The sequence below is a fragment of the Macrobrachium rosenbergii genome, chromosome 33 (assembly GCF_040412425.1).
Source record: "Macrobrachium rosenbergii isolate ZJJX-2024 chromosome 33, ASM4041242v1, whole genome shotgun sequence".
NCBI classification, from domain to species: domain Eukaryota; kingdom Metazoa; phylum Arthropoda; class Malacostraca; order Decapoda; family Palaemonidae; genus Macrobrachium; species Macrobrachium rosenbergii.
The window spans coordinates 28,283-51,550 of record NC_089773.1 but is presented as its reverse complement, the minus strand read 5'-3'; the positions used below and the strand labels follow the sequence as shown (position 1 = coordinate 51,550).

The 23,268-nt window shown below is 41.0% G+C and overlaps 1 protein-coding gene across 1 annotated transcript in view; it reads right to left on the bottom strand.

Annotated features, from left to right (window-relative positions):
• LOC136855790 (fap1 adhesin-like) overlaps positions 1-23,268 on the bottom strand; it is a 95,828-nt gene that overhangs the window by 45,330 nt on the left and 27,230 nt on the right. Inside the window, exon 8 of the mRNA XM_067133145.1 lies at positions 15,122-15,282. Coding sequence (XP_066989246.1) covers positions 15,122-15,282 — 161 coding nt within the window. The remainder of the gene's footprint in view (positions 1-15,121; positions 15,283-23,268) is intronic.

Below are 23,268 nucleotides of genomic sequence, written 5' to 3'. Positions count from 1 at the left end.
GGGCGCGACTCCTCAGCCGAACTCCAACCACGTCTCGGAGAAGACGCGTCAGACGACGAAAACACTTCTTCAGGATGCCTTTTCTATGGCGATCCAAGGCAGCCTGGGACGCAACAACAGGATCTGCCGAAGGGACGCCTGATCGTTGGGGATGCTCTACATCCTCCCTGCGGCTTTCGACATTCCTCCTCCACTGGTCCTGGGAGTTTGGAAGAGGTCTAGGCCTAGGAGCAATGCGGAGCCGATCAGACGCCTCCACTACACTGGGGACACTGCACATCACTGTCACTCTTACCTTCCTTCATCACACTCAGTTGCGATTTCATCACGAAAAAGTTCCGCTTTCATCGCAGCCATTTCAGAGGACGAATCCACAGGTTCGATGAAGGGAGAAGGGGCTGAAACCAAAGGATTAGGAGAGTCTACTGGGTTAATCTCTAAAATCATGCTCAGCAGAGCGAGACCTACTCGAGCTTCTGGAGGAAGCCTTCCTAACTCTATCCTTTTCAAGCTTCTTCAGATAAGAAGTCAAAACCTTCCATTCCTGATCAGACAATTTCTCACACTCCTTGCACCTATTGTCCGAAGAACAATCATTCCCCCTACACCTCATACATACAGTGTGAGGGTCTACCGAAGCTTTCGGCAACCTCACCTTACATTCTTGCCTAGCACACACACGGAACACAGGCGAAACATTAACGTCAGACATCTTAATGAACAATCCAAAAGCAAATCCAAAAAACAGTCCACAATAGCGTATGCCAAACCAAAGATCCAATACGTCACCAAAATCAGGCCAAACAGATCCTCAGCAAGCGAGAAAACGAAAATCAAAGCAGGAGGAACCAACAACAGATGTTGCCGGAACCAGCGACAGAGAAAATCTGATTAGAAAACGGGAATGGTTCCTATTCCCGCCACCCAGCGGCGGGTATGGTTGATCACCTGACCTACCTGTGCGTGTGCCGCGAGTTTTGAAATTCTGTCGGGAACGTCGGAGACTATAGCTAAGTATATATCTGACGGGTAAGTTGCATGTACAAAAACATCATTCAAACACAAAAAGATCAGTTCAGCTAAAATCTGTTGACTGCAGAGAGTTTTCAGAATTTTTTGATAACATTCTGCCAGTCAATAAAACATTATCTGTGAGTTTTCACAGCTTCATCAACAAACAGATTTATCTCACATGATTGAAGCTAAACACACTAGCCTGAGCCTTTCTAAGACAAAATCAGAACAGGCTAATCAGTTTTTGTCTTTATATATCAGTCCATAAACACTGTTTTGCTAAACAGTATTGACAGTATGCTTTTTTTTTCAATGTCTAATAATTTTAAACATTAATACATTCTGATGTGCTTCCTCAAAAGCACAAACTGAAATGCTTATACAAGCTCCAACAGGTATTTTAGTAAAATAAAATCAAACATAAAATGGACAAAACAAAGTGTAAGTTCTACTCCTGATTCAGCAACATGACACCATAATTGCTACAATTATCAAACAACTTTCAGCAACTATTGACTAATGTAAAATTATTTAACATCATGGTTTTGTATGGGGGTTTGAAGATATCTCCCCAAAATTTTCAATAGAATTTTTGCCACTTTCAGAGCCTGTAAATCTCCCAATGATGCCAATTCTCAAAAACTTGATGTCTTATAAAACTAAAGGGAACAACAAAATTGGGAACTGAAGGGAAGGCAGTGTATTGGGGAGCTACAAGCCACACATATCCAAAAATGGGATGAGGCAACGAAACAGCCAGGGACTTAAAAGAAGGAAAGAGCTCTTGGAACTATCAGCTCTTTGCATCCAGAAGATAGGGTATCACCATATATATAATAAAAGACCACTTATGCATATTTTGTCTGATTGTATTTCAGTATGACTTTATTAACTGGATTTTGAAAACTTTCACAGTACTTCTTTGATAAAACTCAAGTCTCATACAAGTAAAAAAAAACTTTCACTGTACAGTATTAAGCAATAACTAATAAAACAATTCAGTACAATCAAACAAAATATACCAAAGTTTACATTATAGATAAAATATGAGAGTAAATATTGCTGATCAACTGGGTGGTAGCTTTAGTGCAAGAAGAAAATGCATACAGGTGGAAGTTTTGTACACATTTACAGCCTCTTGATAAGTTGACTTGAAATTCATTTTAGAAAAATATGCAATGTCCATCAGAGATAAGACAAATTTTGTGGAAAGTTACCATACAAACACACTTGGTGAAAGAACTGAAAGCTAAACAAACTTGCTAGGGTGGTACATATTTTTTTATGCTACATCTCAGGTAACTCTAGTGTTTGAAACGTTTCAGTTTTACAATCATGCCGCTAATGGACTAGACCAGGTTATGATCATGTGGCCCCATTCACTGAACATGCTCAGTTCCCTAAAATACCTGCTAATGGGATTTAGTTAAATAATAGAGAGATGAATACTCAAACACCCTTACCGGATCTATAGCAAAATTCTCTCCTTCAAATTCCTAGAGGGCATACAGAAAAAATGGAGTTATTGATGACTACACAATTCTTAATGATTAATCTGAACATTACACTCACTTCTGCTTAATATCACCACCTAATGTTCCAAAAAATATATAGCATTAAAAACACAAATATACAATACAGTGTATTTACAAATAGATAATTAAAAACTTATATACAGCTGCATCTGGAAAAGACTAATGTACTTGATGGAATTTAAGACCCCCACTTACTCCTCCAAAAAATGGTTCAAAATATACACCAGAGTTATACACCTGAAGGGGGAGGATATACTAACATTTACCCCTGCTACTCAATTGACTTTTCAGTTTTTGTACTGGAGTTCAAACTCCTTAATGCTGTGATATTACTATAGTATTACCAGCATCTGTTCTAATTGAGGCTATTTTTACTACTATTAGTTTTTTCTACACCCAGCAGTGTTGCATCATTGCATACAGTAAAATCTTGTTTGGAACCAGGCCAACAAATGGATGACATTTATTTGAGCTTGCCAACTGCATGAGAGAACTCCTTCAAGAGTAACACTGCGTTAAGTATCCTGACACAACATTTGGTTCACTAAAGATCCCGTCCATTATTAATAAACTAACTATTTTTCACCATTTTATCCTAAACCAAAAATTATACTCTGCTCATCAAACTTGCAACAGTATGTAGTATGAGACGTGCTTACATCCATATGTTGATACAGCAAGTGAAATCATTTATACTCTGCACAAACACACACACAACTCTTGCAAATGGCATGACACAAAACTGAAACTATACAACAGCTTCAATGCACTTTGACTATCAGTAACAGTATTTGATTCCCTGAAAGAATTACAAAGAATGCTGACCCATTGATTCATGCACTGTGCATAGCACTTGGACATAATGATTCATTATCGAGATACGTTAACTCCTTAACTACTGTAAACAGTGATGACATCAAAGAGGTTAATTATCTGATGTGTACAAAAAATTAGGGAAGCGATGTCAAAACGGTTGGCTTTTAACAGATCATTTAATCCTGAGTTTGTTGTACATGATATTTATACCAAGAGAATTGTTGAAATTAATGAAATTGAGCGTATATCCTGGACAAAAATTTGTTTGAGTGCTCATTCACTCACAGTTGAGAAAGGGCGCTGGAACTGTCAATTTGTTCCACAGATGAGACATCTTCTGATGGAACAAAAAATTGTGCTAATTTTCATTTGGACGATTTTGAGGGTCCACGTGTTGAAAGCTGGTCAATTTTGGTTGACAAATAAAAATGGTTAATCAAACCATGGCTGGTAGTTTGTACTAAATTGGGTAGAACTGATTATGGACATGGTATGTACTTATTTAAATAAATTAGCATTTCACTGTAACTTCTAGCATTCTTTCACAGATGTTTTGTTAAATGCCTGTCAATTTTCAAAATTATTTTCCCAATTGGCATGCTTTTACAACTACATACTTGTACTGGTATTACTAGAGTTGCACATATTGTATAGCTCTGTGTTTGAAACTACTGTATTGTAATTATTGACAAATGATACTTAACTTGACAACAGCTTGAACATAAGGTCCGTGGTCAATAAGAAATATCTATCTTCTAAAAAAATTGGGTGTTTCTCAGTCAAAAATGATCTTTTTCATAATATCTGTGAATTTAGCATTTCCACTCACTGTGCTTTTGCAAAATTTTTTATAAATAACAAATACAGAGAGAGAGAGAGGAGAGAGAGAGAGAGAGAGAGCAAGAGAAAAGAGAATATTTGGCCACAGCACAGTGAATAGTTTAAATACAATTGTAGAACATGTCAAAATAACATGCAACTACACTCCAAATTTTTCTGACTAAATACATCATCAACTTAGTGTACCAGCCAACAAAAGCACCTTCTGTTGTATCTAAAAATCAGGGCCATCAAGCCCTGGGATTAAAAATTCAACCTGCTGACTTGTTAACTTATTCTAATACACAAACTCTTAAATAATTTCTTATAATTAACCAACAATTTTGTTTTTTGTTTTCACTTTGTTTGCAAATTTAAACGCTCCCTAATTCATTGTCACTTAACAACATTAAATCAGAATCAAAATGATAATAAGATTATAAAATTTTTTCTGATGTAAATCAAACAGAATTAATTAACAAAATACCATATCCTATGTTACTTAGTTATATGTTTGGTCTGAGTTTTTACATTATTTAAACAATATTTTAATAACATTACTTGCTTGTCCAAATTTTTCTTAATATTTCCTCCTAGAATAGGAGAAGGGGTCTTATATTCCATCAATACAGTAACTAAAGAAAATTCAACATTATGTGAATGGCCATTGATAAATCATTTTCCCAAATTGCTTCATGACTAAATATTAACAATTTAAAATTGAAAACTTGAAAGAGCCAAATTAGAGTTTCACTAAAATACTGTCACACTTGAGTGCATTTTTGTAACAAAGAAGTGAACAAAAAAAGATAATAAATCACTGATTGTACCCTCATGGATTCAACCCAAGACCATGGAAGGCCACAGTAAAGTCCCTTCTACCCACTGGTTTGATTTCAGTATTTTCATCCTAAAATTACCCGTACATCACTTATAAGAATTATCCGTTGAAAGCTTTTGGAAAAATCAAAGTTTTAATCAGAATATAAGTAAATGAAATAAGATATGTAACTAAAACTGGTAAGATCACTGCAATACTACAAAAATCTACAATAAAAAAGATAATCATTTTGAATAAGATTGCAAGTGAAAATGAACTGGTAGAAAAGTTTTGAAATATGATATTTTCATAATAAAATAAATTTTTGAACATACTTACCTGGTAGTTATATATATAGCTTAAGTCCCTGACGTCACGGCAGAATTTCAAAACTCGCGGCAATCGCCGATCGGTAGTCAGGTGAACCACCTGTGCGCCCTCTACCCAGGTACCTGGAACCATTCCAACTATTCCTCAGATCTTCCATGCCCCTAGTCTCTAGAGGGGAGGAGGGTGGGAATTTAATTATATAAACTACCAGGTAAGTATGTTCAAAAATTTATTTTATTATGAAAATATCATTTTTAAACATCTAACTTACCTGGTAGTTATATATATAGCTGATTGACACCTTTGGTGGAGGGTCAGAGACAGCCAACATCGTTGGAATTTGCTTAAGGGTTAATAAACCAACTTAAGGTCCTTACCTGGATTAAGGAAGCTGACTTCAATGAACTCCCTCATTTTGTCTGCTTTCCTTAAGAGGTCCAGCGATCCACTCAGGGGCTGAAGACCTCTAGGAGCTGCCAACCGTGTACCAACCTCTATGTGACAGACAACCTATAATACCCTTGTTCCGGCGCCACCAAGGAACAAAATGATCATCTGACTAAAATCAATGATTGTGGAAGACTGCATTCAATCTTCACAAACAACCATAAAATTTCAACCATTCCAAGGTAAGAACAAAGGGTATTGTTTTATGGAATTGGATTAAGGAAGCTGAGTTCAATGAACTCCGCCTCATTATGTCTGTATTCCTTAAGAGGTCCAGCGATCCACTCAGGGGGCTGAAGACCTCTAGGAGCTGCCAACCGGTGTACCAACCTCTATGTGACAGACAACCTATAATACCCTTGTTCCGGGCATCACCAAGGAACAAAATGATCATCTGACTAAAATCAATGATTGTGGAAGACTGCGTTCAATCTTCACAAACAACCATCAAATTTCAACCATTCCAAGGCAAGAACAAAGGGTATTGTTTTATAGGATTGGATTAAGGAAGCTGACTTCAATGAACTCCCTCTCATTATGTCTGCATTCCTTAAGAGATCCAGCGATCCACCCAGGGGGCTGAAAATCTCTAGGGGCTGTCAACCGGTGTATAACCTCTATGTGACTAGACCTCCTCTCAATACCCTTGTTCCGGGCTCTACCAAGGAACTTTCATCCCAATGATTGCGGAAGACTGCGTCCAGTCTTCACAAACAACCATAAAAATTCTCAATTCCAAGGTAAGAAAAAGGGTATTGGTTTATGGGATTGTAGGGTATTCCCCTCTCCCATTACTGAATTAGATGCTATAAACGGGCACAGCGTATAGCAATCTTCGCATAATGTCTTGACTTGTTTTAGATAGTGAGAGGCAAATACTAACTTGCTTCTCCAGAAGGTCGTGTCCAAGATACTCTGCAGGGACCTGTTCTGTTTAAGAGCTACAGAGGTTGCTACTGCCCTGACCTCGTGCGTCTTTACTTTCAGAATCTTGTAGTCTATCTCTCTACATTCCATATTTGCTTCTTTTATCAACTGTCTGATAAAATAAAACAGAGCATTCTTCGACATCTATACAGAGAGCTTTTGACTGAGCACCAAAGCCCTTCTGAATTCCTTCTAAAGTCCTTTGTCCTATCCAGGTAGAGCCTTAGAGCCCTTACCAGAATAGGACTCTCTCTCTCCTCCCCCCTGTTATGTCCGTTAGGTTCGGAATCTCGAACGTTCTGGGCTAGGGTTGTGATGAGTATTCATTTTTTGCAAGGAAGCCTAGTTGCAGTGAGCAGATTGCCTTGCCTTTTATAAAATCTATATTCTTGCTGAGAGCATGTATCTCACTAACTCTTTTCGCTGCGGCCAAACTGACCAAGAAAAGAGTTTTCATGGTGAGGTCCTTTAAAGATGCCCTCTGCAAGGGATCGAACCTACTCCCCATGAGGAACCTCAGGACCACGTCTAGGTTCCATGCTGGTGAGTTCTCTATATACAAATTTGGGTTACAGAAATATTGGAAGAGGACACATGGTTGTCCTTGCACCATCCTCTAAATACCTCCCACTTGGATTGGTATACCTTAATGGTGGATAACTTCCTTGATTTTCTATAGCGCCAGCTGCCTCCTTCGAAAAACTTCTGGCTCTTGTGAGTTTTCCGATAGTCCAAAGCAGTTACTAGTAGCGCTTGTAGGTTTTGGTAATATCTTTCCAAGTGGGGTTGTTTGAGTAGATCTACTCTCTGAGGTAGGCTACTCGGGATGTCCACCATCCAATCCAGTACTTCTGGGAACCAATCTCTTGTCGTTTAGTAAGGGGCCACAAGGGTCATTCCGGTCCTCTCATGTGACACAAATTTTTTTCAGTACCCTGTGTATTATCTTGAAATAGGGAAATGCATACACGTCCAAGTTGGACCAGTCCACCAGGAACGCGTCTATGTATATAGCCCCGGGATCTGGTACTGGAGAGCAGTAAGTGTCCAACCTCTTCGTTTGCGCTGTGGCAAAGAGATCTATGCAAGGACGTCCCCAAAGTCCTGATGTAGCGTTCATTCTTTTGAGAGGACTTTATTTCCTGCTCAGAATGTCCGCCCTCACATTTTTTTCTCCCCTTGGATAAAGTGGGTTACTAGTTTTACATTCTCCTCCTTTGCCCAAAGAAGAGATTCTCTTATTGTCTCGTATAGAGACCTGGAGTGAAGTGCCCCCTTGTTTGCTGATGTAGGCCAACACTGCCGTGTTGTCGGTGTTGACCTGCACCTCTTTGTTCCCCACTGTGTTCGAACTCCTGAGAGCTAGAAGGATTGCAGTTAATTCCTTCTAATTGATGTTTAAATCCTCCTGCTCTCTGGTCCAGGAGCCCGAGACTTTTTATTTCCCTCGTGTTGCTCCCCATACTGAGTCCGGCGCGTCGGATAACAACACTAGGTCTGGGTTCCTCTAATATAGAGAAGGGACCTCCTGGAGCTTGACGGGGGCGTTCCACCACTACAACAAATACGGTCTTATTGGTTCCGAAATGGGGATGCACTTGGTCTCCAGTTCTATTTCCTTGTCCCAGTTCCGATTTAGATGAAACTGTAACGGGCATAGAATTAACCTCTCAAAGGAGACAAACCGTTCCAGCGAGGAAAAGGGTTCCCAGCAGACTCATCCATTCCTTTGCCAAGCATGACTGTCTCTTTATAAAGTTCTGAAATTTTCTTGAGGCTTGTCCTGTCTTTATAATAAACGGAAAAGCCCGAAAATCCTGACTCTGAATCTTCATCCTAAGGTATAGAACCTCTTGGGATGGGATCAGCTGAGATTTCTATCTGTTTATCAGTAGACCTAATTCTTTGTTAGACGCTTGATGCCAGTGCATCTTGCGTCCTAAGCTAACTCCACGTCTTGGCTTCCAATATCTTGAAGCCTGACGCCTGACGTCCAATGCCTTGGCGCTTGACGTCTTGGGTTCATTGACGCTTGTCATCATGGTATTTCACTCCTAGATGCTTGACGCCACTGCATCCAGCGTCTAGAGTTTCATTCACTACGTTCAGCGTCTTAAACTTCTGGACGTCTAGAAGCTTTAGTTGGACGTCTATTATCCTTCTTCTGTTTTCCTGGTTGTCACGCTTGCAGCTGGGAAGACAAAGTCTGCTGCATATTTTATAGTAAAGAAGCTATATGCGGGCTTCCTGCTGTTGGGGACAGGCTGGGGAAGCCTCAACTACGGCAATTATTTCCTTCTCATCGTCAATAATGGACCGTGGAGGGTTCATGCAGACAGTACCAATCCGAAGGAGGAAGAGGAGGATGTCGGAAGGCAGCACATTGTCCGCCACGCTCTTGCAGCCCTGTATCCTGACTGAATAGAACTGTCTATGTTTGTTCTTAGTAGGAGAGCTACCCTTGGGGCTGGAAGGGAAGAGCTCCGGCTGCTGCAGTGGCTACAATCTGTAGTCTATGAAGTGTTATCATGACGTCCCTCAATATTGGGTAACTTGCTCTTGAGAGGTCTCGGCTCCAGAGCCAGACGTCAACCTTGTCTGTTTAGGCCGAAAGAGAGAGACCGAAACTATAAAACCTTTCCGTGGGCGAACTTCAGAAAATTCTTGGAGATCGGGTGCATGGGGACGTGAAAATACGCATCCTGGAGGTCCAGTGAGGCCATCCAGTCATGCTGTCTGACCACTGCTAGAACCAATTTTGTCGTTTCCATAGCGACCTTTGTTTATTGCACAAAAAAGTTGAGTGCAATCCCGTCTAGCACCGGTCTCTAACCCCCCAAGCATTTGGGGATCAGGAATAACCGAATGTAGAATCCTGGGGAATTCGGATCCTGAACTCTCTGTCTGGTCTCCTTTTGCAACATCATAGACACTTGTTGCTGTAGAACCTTTGCCTTGGTTCTGTCGTTGCATTTGGCAGAAAGGTCGAATTGTCTTGTTACTAGAGGGGGGCCTACTCAGGCTGGACAGTCCGGCTCCTACCGCAGTCTGCAGGAGAAGAAAGGCAGGTCCTTCTTCTTCCCTGTGTAGAGCCTCTTCTCGTTGTCATTCATCTACCCGCCCTAGAGGAACCTCTATCGGAGGGCCGACCATGAAAGAGCTGAAATACCTGAAACACAGGAACCTCAGCCTTACTCTTTTTAGCGATGAAAGTCGTAGGTAGGACTTTTCTTGCTGTTTTAGATCTTAAATCTTACATGGTTTTCTGGGCCAAAGATGAAAAGGCCTCTTTACCAAATCTTGAGAGAAGGGGTGAGAGGAAAAAGAGGTATAAATCAATTCTGATTTTGATTGGGCGTGACCCCATTAGCCAGGAAAGACCCCATTAGCCAGGAAAGAGATTCAAAGATGGGCCTTTTCTTCAGATATATGAGTCCCGCTGAAAAGGTGCAGTTGAAATGTTCTTTGGAACTATCTGATATAGACCAACAACCCCTTTCCCCATCCATACACAGAGTCATCAGATATATGAGGAAAAAGGTAAAAGGCTGTCTTTCATTGTTTCTCCTTCTTGAGCTAGTTTGGTTGGAGTATCCATTCTTGTTTCTCCTTCGAATGCTGCCATTCTTTAGACGCTCTTAGGCTTCACAAGAGTAAATTCTGAAGGCGGGGAACGAGGAGCAGTCAGGATAAATTTCTCTGGAAAAATTTCCAAAAATATCTTCATAAGCCTTTTCAAGTCTGATAAAAGCTGATGGCCTTTTATATTGTCTTCGTCAGAAATCTCTACAATAGGATTCACAGGAGAATGCGAGATATTATCATTCTCTTCTTCCGATTTTACGAAGACGGAAGTAGCGACGTCTTTCAAAATATCATCTTGACGCCTGGCGCCCTGGCGTCCAGTCTCTTGACGCCTGGCGTGTTGGCGTCCATTTTCTTGAAGCTTAATGTCTTGGCGTCCAGCTTCATGACGCCTGACGTCCTGGCGTCTAACTTCTCGACACTTGACGTCCAGGCGTCCAGCTTCTCTACGTCTGACATCCTGGCGTCCAGCTTCTCGACGCTCGACGTCCTGGCGTCCAGCTTCTCGACGCCCGACGTCCTGGCGTCCATACTTCTAACTTTCGCTGTCCCGTCAAACCTAGAGGTTACTTGAGAACTGGCCGCCTGTGCGACATCGGTCAAAAGCTTCCTCCGGTTGACGTACAGCAACCAATGGACGAAAAAACACTTTAACCTCGCCTTTCCTATGGCGAGGGTGAGCGTCCTGGGAAACGTCAACAGGTACGCTCGAGGGGACGACTGCTCGGTAGCTAAAGCCTCTTGCCTCCCTTCGCCTGTCGACTTTCCTTCTCACAGGGGTTGGTGAGCTTGAAAGAGGTCTAGGACTAGGAGCACAACAGGACCGAGCGGTCGCACCCTCCACTGCACTTGCACTAACAACATATTAACACTTGTATTTTTAGATCTCTTATTACCGATCACATATTATCCCTGTCTTCTGAGAGGGATTTTACCTGTTGGGCCAGGGTCTGAATGGCAGCCAACAAATCATTAAGTATTGGGTCCTTACCTGTTTCAGTAGGGGTTCAGAGACTACCACTACAGGAGAAGGATCAATAGGATAGTTATCAAGGGAAAAGAATTAACTATTCCTGGTTATATCAAGAAGAGTGAGAAACAGTACTCTTGGCTCTTCTGAGCCGGTCTTTCATTCCCGTTCTTCAGACATACTAAGTGGGGATCCAAGGAGACTTTAGCAAGCCGCTTGCATCCCCACACACATTTTCACACTCGATGAAGTCAGATATGTTATAAGAAAATCCAAAAGCGAACAAGCGAAAGCCAAGCCAAAGTGTACTTCACCAAAATAAGTTGCGAAAAACACAGGCTACGAGCGAAATTCCATCGATGTTACCGACACAGCGGTAGGGAAGATCTGAGGAATAGTTGGAATGGTTCCAGGTACCTGGGTAGAGGGCGCACAGGTGGTTCACCTGACTACCGATCGGCGATTGCCGCGAGTTTTTGAAATTCTGCCGTGACGTCAGGGACTTAAGCTATATATATAACTACCAGGTAAGTTAGATGTTTAAAAATTTCTTTTATTACATCTCAATCCCAGTTTCAAGCATATGTTACACTAATGGAAATGATCTGACACCAAGACTATTAATTTTGGTTATACATATTTTCAATTGTTACCAGGCTTCAAATGCCCAAACTTGATTATGGTAATGAGATCAATTCTGCCCAAAAATGCTACACAAAATAATGGAAAAGATTAGTCATAAGACTTTTACCACGAGATGAAAAGTTTTTGGCAAAATGAAAACATTTATGGATGCAAAAAGCATCCTTTCCTCAGGATTTGGGATAAAAAATAAAATTTGCAAAAGTTAGTAATAAGGACCCTAAATTGACAAGGGGTACCACAGGCAAGAAATAAAAAATTGACTTACAGAACATCTCCCGACAGTATTGTGCAAAGGCCTATTAGTTCACAGGAACAATTCAAGACTTACACAAAAGACATACCTATCTTGGTGGGTGAAAATAATGCCTTAATTCAGGATACAAGGTAATTTGACAATTTCAAGACCTGATTCAGACTTTAAAAAAAAACCAGTTTCCCTGGTTGGGCTTGCCACTGAAAAGTAAGCACCAAGTTTTCTGGATGAATTTAACAAAAATTATGAAAATAACAATGCAATTTTTTTGGACAATGACTAAATACCAATGATGCAGCACTTTTCCTGAAAATAGGTGCCCAACTGTTCTTAGGTAGTTATGCCCTCAGTTGCCAATCAAGGAAGGACTACAAAGTGTCACTTTGTGGGGGTAAACCCAGGAAACTAGCCAATGGGGGGGGGGGCAAGCCACCCATCGCAATGCCAATCTCATACCCAGATAAATAGTTAGGGTAGAGTCAGGAAGGGCATCCATCCATAAAACAAAATCATGAAATGAGCCATTCAATAGAAACATCCAAAGGAGGCTCGTTGAAAACTGTGACTGAACTCAGATGATGACAATGGAGTGTGGGTAAAGCCTGGACTACGGTACTGTACTACGAATCCCAGTGTACTAACAGGAAAAGTCAGATTATTTTCTCTATCTTTTAGAATCCTAAAAAAATCCAGTGGTTTCTTACCAAGATCCACAAAAACCTCATCCAAGAAATCCAGAAATAATAGGATATAAGAGGGTTATAATTTAAAGTGCTACTCTTCATAGCCAAAGTACATACTGAATGACCTTTATTACTTGGCAAATCTCAATGAAAAAGCTGGTTTTCTCTTCCTGACCATCTAAACCATTTGGTTTTTCCTCTTTAACATCAAAGCGTTCATCTCTAATGCAGGTTTTGGGCTTGCCAATGTCCTGGTGTAACCCATGCTGAACTGTGCGCATTCTCAAACCTTAGAGACAACAAAGTGAACTATGAGGGGCAAATGATGATTCATGTCACGAGTCACAGTTGATGCGATCCCCTTCAAAACCGAGGTTCTGAACACTTACTATCTTGAAGCTAATCTCCCTAAAGGCATCCTCGTTTTGTTTACTTAATCATTACGAGACAATAATTGTACAGTTTATCCTATTTGCAATGACAGCACTTACAGCAGCCACATCCTCTTAATCAAGTTTTGTACAACTTTATTGAGTTGAACCTGGTCACCCTGTGAGACACTGACGGAAAAGAGTAAACAACAACTAAAAAGCTCTCTTCACTTAGGATCCAGTGGTCAGGATCTTGGAGAAGTTAACTCATGAGAACAGCAGGCATTAGAGTTGAACATTGTTACATGCTGATCTTTTTGAGGTGAAACCACTACCTCTTTACCTAGGACTTGTATAGATCATCCAAAGAAAAAAATTCATCCGAAGCAAAACAATCATCGTCACCATCAATGCTAACATTTTTAAACTAAAAATGCAGATCCCGCCCATATTCGTATCTTCACTTCTACCCTTTTCCTGTGGAATTTTTAGTCTTCCCAGTGATCTTTGACTTGCTACTTCCATATCTACTACTTTTCTCCAGTTTCTCTGCCTTTCTCATTACAAGGACAAAGCACCTAGTCTTTGAGATTTCAGCTGATATTCCAGACTCTACACACCATACCTCCCAGTAACATCATTTGAAATGTGATCTTCCCAATGCACTCCAGCCATGCATATGCATTACGGTGTCCCAATTTTGAAATGTCTCCATCCTTCTCTCACACCTAAGCTGCATACTGCAGCTCATATTTCATAAAGAAATCATAGATTTTTGTTTACTCATCAATCTACTTTCACTTATTTCTGGGTGTTGTCACTCGTTTTCTTATGGCCTTCTTCATACTCGCTTCACAATTCAAAAGTCACCAAGGTAATTGGAACTTCTCGTCCCTTCCGATGATTGCCTGGAACAAACTGCTCATGAACTCTGATGGTCTTTAAGATTAACCATTATCTGTGTTCTAAGGAATCTCCCAACCCTTTGAGGTATCATGTTTTTAGTTAGTTCCCCTTTCAGTTCATTATCCTCCAGTTCATATTCATTTATCCCTTAGCTCTGGAATAATTCTAATGCTGCTTCTCCCTCAAAATCAACTCCATCTGTTCCATGACTCAAAATGCACGGCACAAACATTTTTTTCAAATTTATACATGTGGTTCAAGACATTTTTTGATGTAATCAAGTTACCAACAAAAAATACACATGCACGAGTGAAACCTGCTTAAAATAGCAGATATAGTAAATAAACAAAGCATGAGACTGCCAATGCAAAACAGTCCTGTTCTCACCAATCAAAATTTCTCACTGCCTTTGACAATGGTTTTCAAATGCAATCCCATCAAAGGTAATCATTATCAATCTTGTGCTCATATGAATTGCAAACCATAATTATGGTGAACTGTTCATTAGAGAGAAAGGACACAGACTCTTGTTGTTTGTATTATAATTTCCTCAATCTGTACAATTTTTCAAGCAGCACTGCATGAATGTGATATTGGTCTCAAATGTTACTAGGAGAACAATGACATCTACACATTCCAAATTCTGATCAGAATTCACCATTCCCTTTCACTTTCTCCCTTGTACTACTGTTCTGTCGACATACAATTAACTTCCCGAAATCTGAATAGGAACATTTTCATGATGACCTAAAAAACAAATCCATTACTGTACTGAATAGCTACACCAAGTAAATCCTCCCAAATAATAATAATAATTATTATTATTCAGAAAATGAACCCTGTTCAAATGGAACAAGCCCACAGGGGTCACTGACTTGAAATTCAAGCTTGCAAAGAATATGATGCTCATTAGAAATGACTCAGTACCTTACTCTCAAAGATGGAGTGTTCTAAAACTCTAAAAAAGACTATTGACTTATACAATAATATTTATATTTACCATATCTAAACTGTAGTCTTCTGCCTTGACAATATCATGGCTAGGTGAAGCACCTTGGCTCTCATTATCAGCAGCCATCTCATCAGGTGCTGTACAAGGGATTCCTGACTCAGTAACATTCTCTGGGGGATCAAGTTCCTGAGAAACCTTTGAGGGCGATGCTGGAGATCAAAGCACAAAAAATTACATAATGTATCGTACATAATAAGAGTAATACAGTAAATAAAATATAAAATTGTTTATATTTTAGTAGGAAGTTGCTTTAATACATTTCCTAAAAGTCTTCATTAGCATAAACAAAAGCCTCAGTATTTAAAAATGACATTTTTATGATAAAATAGTTTTATATATACTTACCAAGTAACTACATAGCTACTGTATTACATTTCATTTATTGGAAGCTTAAATTTGAACATTTGTGGTAGCGTTCCAATATTTTGGTGTAGGTAACTCGCCCCGCCCACTTTTGGGGAAGGATAGGTACAACACTACTAACGAGCCCAATTCGTTTATGCCCTATGCCCATGAGGGGAGGAGGGAGGGCTTTGATCATGTAATTATTTGGTAAGTATATATAAAATTTTATTTTCTCACAAAAATGTTATTTTTATTTAAGTAACTTACCAAGTAACTACATAGCTGAATCCCACATTGACAGGAGGTGGGATGCATGGGCATGTACTACTTAAAAAACACTCATGAATGGAGATGAATTTTCAAATAGCAACCTGGCGAGAGAGCTCCAGCAGGAAAATACTGCCTCTGATGCAGCTCATCTCGACCATAGTGGCGTGGCAGTGAAGCCAGAGGCGCCTCTACATCAGTGGGGCTTTGCAGCCGAGAAGTACTCCGATGGCTGCCAAAGCATACAACACAAAAGTCCTTGCCCTGGGCATAGTACCAAGCCAAGACCATAAAACACAAGTTACACATACACCATATAAAATGACATTGTTATAATAAAATAAGTTTTTACATATACTTACCCAGTAATTACTCAGCTAAGAGTTCCTCTTGCTCGGCAGCTCAAATTAAAAAATTCACGGGTTAGCGCTGCAGTTTAGTGCAGGTGACTGGTCTCACCCACTAACTAGGGTACCAGGAACTACTCGGCAAATACTCAATATTACGTTTATGCTTTATGTACATGAATCATGAAAAGGGAGGGCTTGATCTGTAATTACTGCAAGTATATAAAAACTTTATTTTATTATACAAATTTCATTTTTATATATGTAACTTACCTGGAAATAAAAATAATTACTTAGCTGAATCCACATTGACAGGTGGTGGGGATTCATGGACAAATTCTGTTTCCAATCATTAATTCATGTAATGATTAGAGATACTAGATAAGTTGCCAGTACTGGATACAATGCTTGTAGTTCCTTCTTAGTTAAGAGAGCCTGCAGTAAAGAACTGCCTCTGGTTGTTGCTCAACTTGACCTGTAGCAGCGTGGCAGTAAAGCCAGGAGCGCCTCTACTAAAGTGGGAGCTTTGTAGCCAAGGAGTACTCCAATGGCTAGCAAAGCATCAGTGGAAGTTATGCAGCTCAAGGAGTTATCCGATGGCTAGCAAAGCTTTAAAAAGTTCCTTTGCCTTGGGAGCAGCACCAATATAAACAACCAGATATGACTGTCACTTGCACTGAAATAAAGACCATGACCCATTCACTGACAGTGATGGGTGCTCCGGGCAAATTGTAACCTCCGGCTCTCACAAGTCTCGGAACCTTACTACAAGGTGAATAGATAGTAGGAGAAAATCCTATGCTTCCTTCAGCGATGGCATGTCAGTTCTAATAATGATCACAAGGTACTGCAAGAATCTAACACTGTTTTAACTTTCTTCGAAAGGCGAGGAGCGAAGATCAATTACACTTCCAGAAGGTCAATTGTAGAATGGACGTCAGGGGCATAAAGTGCCTGAAAGGTAATGAGGTAGAAGCTGTTCTGACATCCTTAGCCTCCCTTAAAAGAAGAAAAATGCTCTCCTACTTCTAAGAGTGTCTCAGAGAAGGTTGATTGTAGACTGGACATCAGGGGCACAGTGCCTGAAAGCTAATGAGGTAGAGGTTGTACTATGTGTCTAGCTTTCACTAAAAGTAGGTCAATATCTCTCCAGAAACTATGAGTGGCGTCAGAAAACAAGTCCAATCAGAAGAGAGGACCATGCGTTCTTAGACGGAGGGTGCTAGAACACTAAAGGTCATGAAAAACCTCCTGTGCTTCCAATCCTGCTCAGGTCATACCGTAAAACTCCAACAGAAAACAAGCTTCTAACTCTTCTCCAGAGCCAAGTATGCAGGAGAGTTGGCGCCAGACAACCGGAAGCTGGTGCCGGGTGTACTGAGCTGGTGCCACGCTGTAGGTGGGGCCAGCAGAGCTGGTCGTCAGCTAACTAATTGGTTGGGAGCTGGTGGGTGCTCTTAGAAGCTCAGGGTAGAGCTGGCACCCGGCTGTAGCTGATGCCAGGTGAGGAAAAACAACTCAGGCTGACGGATGCTCCTGGGAGCCCAGAGCACAATCCCCAGCTGCCAAAACCATCCTCTCTTCCATTAAGTTCTTAAGAGAGAAAGAGAGAGAGAGAGAGAACAAATCCAGGTCACGAAAAGGTCTTCATTCTCGGTTGAAAATTCCCAGGGTAAACGAGCAACCCGCGTTACTGAGTCAGACATAGCTCGATAACCCCCTCTGCATCTCTCAAATGTCTTAGTAGCACCTCTGAAAAAACATCTTCCTCATAAACACCTGGACAGCCCAAAGCCTCTCCATGCAAGAGCATACCACCCTTGATAATGTCTCTTAACCCTTAGGGGACGGCATAATTTATCAATGTGCAGCACCCCAGACCAGGGAAACTTTGAGGTTGGAAAAAAAAAAAAAAAAAAACACACATCAATGGAAAGAGAATGACACGTACATTCACACTGTATAAATAAAAATATTCTAAAAATTTTTTCCTACCTTCCATGAGAAGTTGAAAATGACTATTTACAACCCCTTGTGGGACCTCATTTACAAGACAATCGTAAATTTTACCAACTTATATGTTTTTTCTAATAAATAAATTTATTGTATTTTGTAAAATTATTATTACTGCTCACACAATATCAAAACAGATAAGAAATAAAAGCAGTAACAAATTTTTGGCATATTTGTTGTAAAATATTCACGTAAATTTACGAGAAGGAAGATTCAGTAACTTTTTTTTTTTACTTTTACATGCTTTTTCTAATATTTCTTTGCAATTTTCTTTATAAAATTACATTTACAACTGACATACTATCGTAAAAGACAAAAACAAAAAACAACAGCAACCCCTTTGTATATTTACAAGCAAATTTACAAACTCATGTGAGAGAGAGAGAGATGCAGTACTTTCCCCCTTGAAGTCACAAGCATTACTGATACTGGTCTAACTCTCACGTCTGTATAAAAGTTGCCATTAGTGAATTTATAGCATATAGAAGTATTGGCACCTTTGTTTCGAACCAGTATTACCATAACAGTGGTGCGTAATTCTGCTTCACACTGAAGCTCAATCCGTCCACCTCCCCAAACCTGTTTTACTTCACACTGAGGATCAATCCGTCCCTTAAGGGTTAAAGTGACATTGTTCGAGAAGTTAATTGTCCAAGAAGTTACAAAAGGTGGAAGGATTCCGAGAGAGTACAATCAATCGCAGCAAGATGGGAACTATAAATTACAATTTAGAACAGAGTTCCTCATTGGACAGGTTGGTATCGTTCTCAGATGGCACTCTGCTGGGCCCGCATTTGACTTTCCGACTGGCCCAATGAAGAATTTGAAAAATTCAATTCTTGTTGTAACGTGGTTTGGATTCCACAATAAGCTGTAGGTCCCATTGCTAGGTAACCAATTGGTTCTTAGCCAGGTAAAATAAATCTAATCCTTCAGGCCAGCCCTAGGAGAGCTGTTAATCAGCTCAGTGGTCTGGTTAAACTAAGGTATACTTAACTTAATTCAGAACGGGGCTACGAGGGATGTTGTAACCTTCTGAAAAGTCTGAAAAGGCCAGCTTTTCCTTGACCATCTTGAACGGTGGAAGAGCATAGAGTCCAAGCTAGCACGAACTTGCAGAATGGTGTCCAATAGGGACTGTGGTCTAGTCTAAAGGAATACTGTAGTCTAGGAAAGGGCAAGGGTCGAGAAGGGCTGAAGCCTTTTGCGAAAGGCTTTCAGCTTTATAGCATAGTGTGAAGGTTCCCTTCTCCCGGGGACACATCACGAAAATTCCCAGATCCCTGAGTGGGCTCCTTCGACTACAACAAGGAGTGAGAAGCAGTCTAAGACTAGTCTCATGAGAAAGGACTTCCTTCGAAAGCTTAAATTCGGACAGATACCACAGAAGGTCCGACTGAAAATTCCAGTCTAGGGGGAAAAAACAGTGGAGTCTTGCTGGTGAAGACTCAATACAAGGCTTGCCAAAACCTAACAACTCCCAAACTTGCAGACTCTGTCTTGTAAGACGGGTCTGTGATGTATTTGGAGTCTGTATGTGGACGAGAAAAAATGAAGTATCCTACATAACCAGAAACTTCGTACAAACGGCCCGGAGACTGTACGACAGGACTGTTCGGTTAGACTCTGTAACTGAGCATCAAACAACATAGTGCAGGCTCACGGATAACTAAGTGGACTAGTTGTTGACCCTGCCGAAACTTGACAGCCATGGAGACATAGCCATCAGGGCGGGATTGACTTCTTATGCGATAATGCCCAGCGTGGGCTCGATGACACGTTGTACAGACTGAAAACACATGCGGAACTGTACTTGGCCAAAACCAACATCTGACACACTCACAGGAACTTGGAAAGTCCACAAAAGACACCGAAATCCGGCCATGGGATAAAATATGGTCTTGAACAAAACCAGAGGTGACATCTGCTGCAGTTAGGAAACAAACTGTTAAAAGGAACTAGGCATTCAGAGGTGGGAGCCTAGTACGGCTAGAAAATGTTGAACACTCAGGAATAGGGGTCGGGAGCTTGGGATTTGGCGCCAGAAATCTGGTGTCAAGAGCTCTGAAGTTGATCAGGTGCTTGGAATGGGCACTGCTTAAGAGAGGGAAAACGGACTGAGGATACATGCCATCTGAAAGTAGACGGCTGAAGGTGAAGAAATGAGGGCTAATAGTGACTGGGTGTTTCTCCCGTAGAAGAAGCAGCAGCATGGCTCCCTTCTTGCAATACAAATAAAGGAGTGGAAATCTCAAACTTAACTGTCCTTACTGCATAGAACAGGATTAAGGGACCAGCCGAAGTGATGTCTCTTGGTAACACTTTAGAGGTCCCTATCTTTTTAGCCCCTGCTCCTGAGGTCAGTCAAGAAAGAACTTACTTCTAATCTTGACAAGTTTCAGCCAGGAGAACTAATTCCATCTAAGGATCAGAGGTTAACAAAGAGTCTTGCTTTAAACCAAAGTTAGGCTCCCAACTCCTTTATAGGTGATGATAGCTTTCTTCAACAAGCTCAAAATCCATACATCAAAGTCCCTGTCTGCAAAGGACAGTGCTATGAGGCACCAACTGATGTCACAAAAGGGAGCAATTCAGGTCATCCGGAACTCTAGGCAAAGGTCAAAACATTAAGTCCTGTAATGATTTTGGAACAGGCTGAAGAGATACAAAACTGCCTGAGAGTGTTTGTATGATACTCAAAGGAGGGAGTCTGATATTGCAGAGAAGACACCCAACGATCAAAGACTAGCATCCACCACTTGAAGACCAGAGCCCAGTTTTCAATGGGAAATTGTGCTCAAAACAAGAACAACAGTATGTTCCCACAAGAGACAGGAACAGAGATAAGAGAAAAAAACTGGCTTCAGCCACTGGTAGGATGGTGCCAGACGCATGAGAGGTGGTGCTGTGAGCTCTATATGAAGAGGAGCTCAGGCACTACTGAAGGTTCGGGCGCTATTAGGCGCTCGGGCACTTAACGGGAGCTATGGAAACACACAAAAAGAACGCTCGTACACTGATGGTCCGCTTGGCACCAAATCTGACGATCCACCACCAGAAGTTCTGGAGACAAAAGCACAAGGCTGTTCCATTAGAAAAAGGTGTGGGCTATACTCCTGCTCCCTGAGATGCTCACAGGAGAGCGGAGAAGAGCAAAGATCATCAGAAAAAATGCCTCTTTAACGGCTGCTATTCATTAGAAAAAACACCATCTGCGTTTTTCTACGCTGGATTATCACTAAAAAAAAAGGACATTTCTATGGACGCCTTTCCCATGGCTTTCCGTCGACACCTGCGGACAGCAGGTTCAACTGAGGGGCAGCTATCCGGGGCAAAACCCCTTCGGACTCCCATGGACCGACAGTATGCCTCCTCCCAGGTTTAGGGGAGTCTGACAGGGACTGGGTTTAGGAGAGCCGATAGGGCCAGATAGCCACCACCTCCACTACACATCCAGTAAGACACCTTTCCAGTGGCTGTCTGTCGATACCTGGGACTGGCAACAGGCTCAACTGAGGGGGCGAATACCCGTGTGTAACCCCCCGACCTCCCTTGGACTTCCAGTATGTCTCCTAGGTTTGGGAGAGTATGACAGGGACCTTTGTCTAGGAGAATTGAGGGATGAGTAGACACCTCCTCCACTGCACAACACTTCACTATCACAAGGTTAACATCTGTTAACCTAAAAGCAAGACTGGCAATGGCACGAGAAAGAAGTGAGGGAGCCAGGCATAGGAGCAAGTGGATAAAATGGGCAGGAAGGTTAGCAGTAGGGGAGAGATGGCTCAAATGGCGCCAGGATCCCAGTAACTGGCGCCAAGCGCCCAAGAGTGGACACCTAGGCGCCAGACAGTGAGCCCAAGCGCCCGAAAGCTGGCACCGAGCATTCTGCAATTGGCGGCTGTTGAGCCAGTAGCTCGAGCAGGAGAGCGCTACTGGGTGCTCGTAGAAGGAGCTTAAAAAAAAATAAATAAATAAAAATTAAAAAAAGGGAGAGAGAGAGAGAGAGAGAGAGAGAGAGAACTCTTCACAATTCCTGTCATCCTCCAAAAGCTGGTCGTAACCAAAACACTGAGCACAATTCTCTCCTACTGTATTCCTGCCCCTACACTTTTCAGTTCTCTGCAAAGGAAAGTGTAATAATAAGATGTTCAATTAATTCTTTAAGGAAAAATTTATGAAGCACACAGAGTACCATTATAAAGATATCCCAATTCCTTTCAAATGCTAATTGAGACTTACAGATTTGCATTTCAATACTGAAAATATCAGTCCAGTGGTGAAAACAATATTGCGTTTTTTAACGCTACTCGGAAAAGGAAAGTTAACTTTCACCAACCAAAGTTGAAGTACACAGAGCACCATCATACATACAAATCTCAATACTTATCAAACATTATTTGAGGCTCACTGGTGCATTTCATTCTCAAAATATCGGTCCGGTAGCGAATACAAGGTTACATTTATTACACTACTTGGAAAAGGAAAGTTAACCTTTACAGACCAAGATGAAGTACACAGAATACCATCATATATACATGTCTCAATTCCTGTCACACATTTGAGATTTACAGTTATGCATTTCAATAACAAAAATATTGGTTGGGTTGATAATGCAACATTAACATTTTTTATGCTAAAGAAGTGGCAGCGAACACAAAACTGTAAGTTTCTTACACAACTTACATAGGAAAATCAGTTCGGTAGCAAACGCTATTCGGAAAAGGAACTTAACCTTTACTGACCAAGATGACGTACACACAGTATCATCATACATACAAGTCTCATATTCTAATTAAGACAGACTTGCAGATAAGAATACAAAATCATGATTACTGGTTCAGCAACAAACACAATGTTTACATTCACCAGTAAAGGCAATATTGTCTGTTAAACTACCCTACCGGTAGTTAAACAATTGATTATGAATTCGCTACTGTTGTGAAATATGACAACTTAAACAAAACAATTAAAAACTGTCCTGAATGCTGTAAGCTTGAGGGCTACCCGAAATCGGCGATAAAACATCACCAAAATCCGGTCTCTGACTGGCAAATTTAAGAACAAAGCTGACAAAGACGCTCTGTGTTGACTCGAGCGTCGGCAGAAACGTAATGACAAGTATTTGTCAAGTAATTCCCGATACTCTCGTTAGTGGGCAAG